The 2,487-nt window shown below is 62.2% G+C and overlaps 1 protein-coding gene across 1 annotated transcript in view; it reads left to right on the plus strand.

The window, feature by feature from the left end:
• Positions 1–1,538: 1,538 nt before the first annotated feature.
• Positions 1,539–2,487, plus strand: part of PPARGC1B (peroxisome proliferator-activated receptor gamma, coactivator 1 beta) — a 105,244-nt gene continuing 104,295 nt past the window's right edge. The window contains exon 1 of the mRNA XM_004686876.2: positions 1,539–1,624. Coding sequence (XP_004686933.1) covers positions 1,547–1,624 — 78 coding nt within the window. The 5' untranslated portion in view covers positions 1,539–1,546. The remainder of the gene's footprint in view (positions 1,625–2,487) is intronic.

Consider the following 2,487-nt stretch of genomic DNA (forward strand, 5'->3'; position numbering starts at 1 on the left):
TTCAAGTCTGAGCAGGTGTGGCTGGGACTCTCCCTGCTTCCTCCTCTGGCTGGGGGGGCCTGGGCTCCAGGGTGGGGCAACCTCTGAAAGTCCAGGGTGGGAGGAGGGTAAGAGGCAGGCCTGCCCATTAAAATAGGCCTCCATTTTTCGCCTTCACGCCTTTACCCAGGTGGTGTCCTATCTCCTGATGGGGAAACAGTGGGCATGATGATGAGATTCCAAGGCTGGAGTCAGGAGGCCTGACCTCTGGCTCTGGCTCAGGTACTCCCTGTGTACACAGGGAAGTATTCGCTCTGTGCACCCACAGAACTCCCTCTGGGAAGTTTCTTGGTGTATACCATACAGTGTGTGACTTTGGCGAGAGGGTGGTGGTGGGGATCAGAATCTCTGGCATTTTAATCAGCACATTATTTATGAAGCACCTATTCTGTTCCAGGCACTGGAGATACAGCAGGTGCAAAAGCAGGTCCAGCCTCCCCCTTCAAGGGTCCCAGAGTACTAGGGAGAGAGACAAAGATCAAATCTTCACAAAAACAAATGCAACTGTGATCAAGATATTTAATGGGAAGGTGTGCAAAGGTAGGTGAGCCCATGACCATGGGTGTGTGGGAAGAGGACATGGTTGAAAGTCTGAAGAGCAGTGGGGAAGGGTACCCTGAAGATGTGATTTCTAGGTGAATAGCTGCAGGGCAGTGGGATAGCATATGTGTAAAAAGCTCACTGAGGGATGGTTCAAATGAGAAAAATGCAGATCTAAGACGCAGGCAGAAGTCTGGTCACTTGAGGAGTGTGTTGAGAGAAGTCATTGAATTTTGTCAGGTGGTGGGGTGGTAGTGGTGGCTAAAGGATGAGATACGGAGAAAGGGAAGAGTGGGTGAAAGAGAGATGAACAGATATGGGTCAAGACATCTTTCACGGAAAAGACTAATAAAAAAAAGTGCCATTTCCTGCGAGAAGCCTTCCTGATTTCTTCATTATCTACCTAATGGTATTTCCTTTTCTGGCCTTGCAACCCGGGAGAGAAACTCAGGCCTCCCGGGCAGTCAGACCTGGGCTTGTTCATTTTACAAACGAAGCGCATGGTGGCTACAAACGAGGTCCTCCGTTTTCCCGGCCTCAGTTTCCCCAACTATGCAGAAGCAGGTTGTCTTGTAGGACCCGCCCAGCGCTAACGCAACGTGATTCGCTCTAGCAGGGGAAGGGGGTGGGGGGGGTTGCCTGCATTGCTGCGCAGGCAATCGGCTGCTGGCTGGGGCACAGTCACCCGGCTGCGGATGCTTTCCTCAGGACTGGGGGCTGCAGGCGAGGATCTAGGCGCCAGACGTGGCGCAGGAAAGTCCGGGCGCGACCCCCGGCTGGCGCGGTACCGCGCGGCCCCGCCCCCGCAGCCGGCGGCCCTGCGGCAGCAGGGCCTCGAGCTCCGCCCTCCGCCCTCCGCCTCCCGCGGGCCGCGCTCCCTCCTCCCTCCTCCCCGCTCGCTCGCGCGCTCCCTCCCCCCGGCCGGCTCGGCGCTGACTCCGCCGCACGCTGCAGCCGCGGCTGGAAGATGGCGGGGAACGACTGCGGCGCGCTGCTGGATGAAGAGCTCTCCTCCTTCTTCCTCAACTATCTGGCCGACACGCAGGTACCGCCAGCAGGGGCCGCGGACCCGGGGCTAGGGGTGCCGAGCGGCGGGGGCCGCTGCCGCAGCCGCCGAGACGGTGAGGCGACAGTGGGCACATTGGAGGGAACCGGGAGTTCCAGGCTGCAGAGCCCCCCTTCCTTGCTCCCTGCGATGTGCTCCTGTACGGGGGCAGGAAGCTGGAGGTTCCCCCCACCCCCAGCATTCCGGAGCGTTTGGGGCGCTACGGCCGCTGGGGAGTGTCTAGCCGTGGTCGCTTGGAGTCCGCCCCCCCTTCCCCGCCCGCGGAACTGGGGTGGGGGTGGGGGGTAACGCGCTTCACTGGGTAAGTGGAGCCACGCCAAGGTGTGGGGGACCCTCAGGCTGGTGCTGGGTGCCGAAGGCGCGCCCTCAGGCGCCCGGCACTTGCTGCCGTACTTTCACGTGGACTTGTGGCCCCGGCACTGGCGCCTGCCCCCGTCCCCGGAGTCCCCCACTCCTCCAGTCTACGGTCCCCCGCCGTGCTGCTGCTGGACCCCCGCAGCTCCCCATCGGCGCCCGCAGCGCAGAGTTTCCAGGCAGTTGTCGGATGGGGGGATCGGGGTCTGCGGGGCACGTGGACCTGCGGGCGGGGATAGCACCTTACCGGTTTCGCTATCCGGCGCAGCCCCCCGGGGCGAAAGCACCGCCGGATGGAGGCGGAAGGACTGTCTGGGGGCGTCTGGGTCCCCCTGCGGCGCGCGGCCCGAGTGCGTGCTTGGCGATGCTGGGGGAAGGGAAGGCGAGGCGGCGTCCGGGGCTCTGCGCCTGGGAGCCCCACCGGCGACACGCGCGTGACAGGAGAGGGTGCTCTGGTGTGCCGCTGTTGGTGGTGGTGGTGGTGGGGG

This window comes from Condylura cristata, unplaced genomic scaffold (genome assembly GCF_000260355.1).
Source record: "Condylura cristata isolate star-nosed mole 26May11 unplaced genomic scaffold, ConCri1.0 scaffold00021, whole genome shotgun sequence".
NCBI lineage: Eukaryota > Metazoa > Chordata > Mammalia > Eulipotyphla > Talpidae > Condylura > Condylura cristata.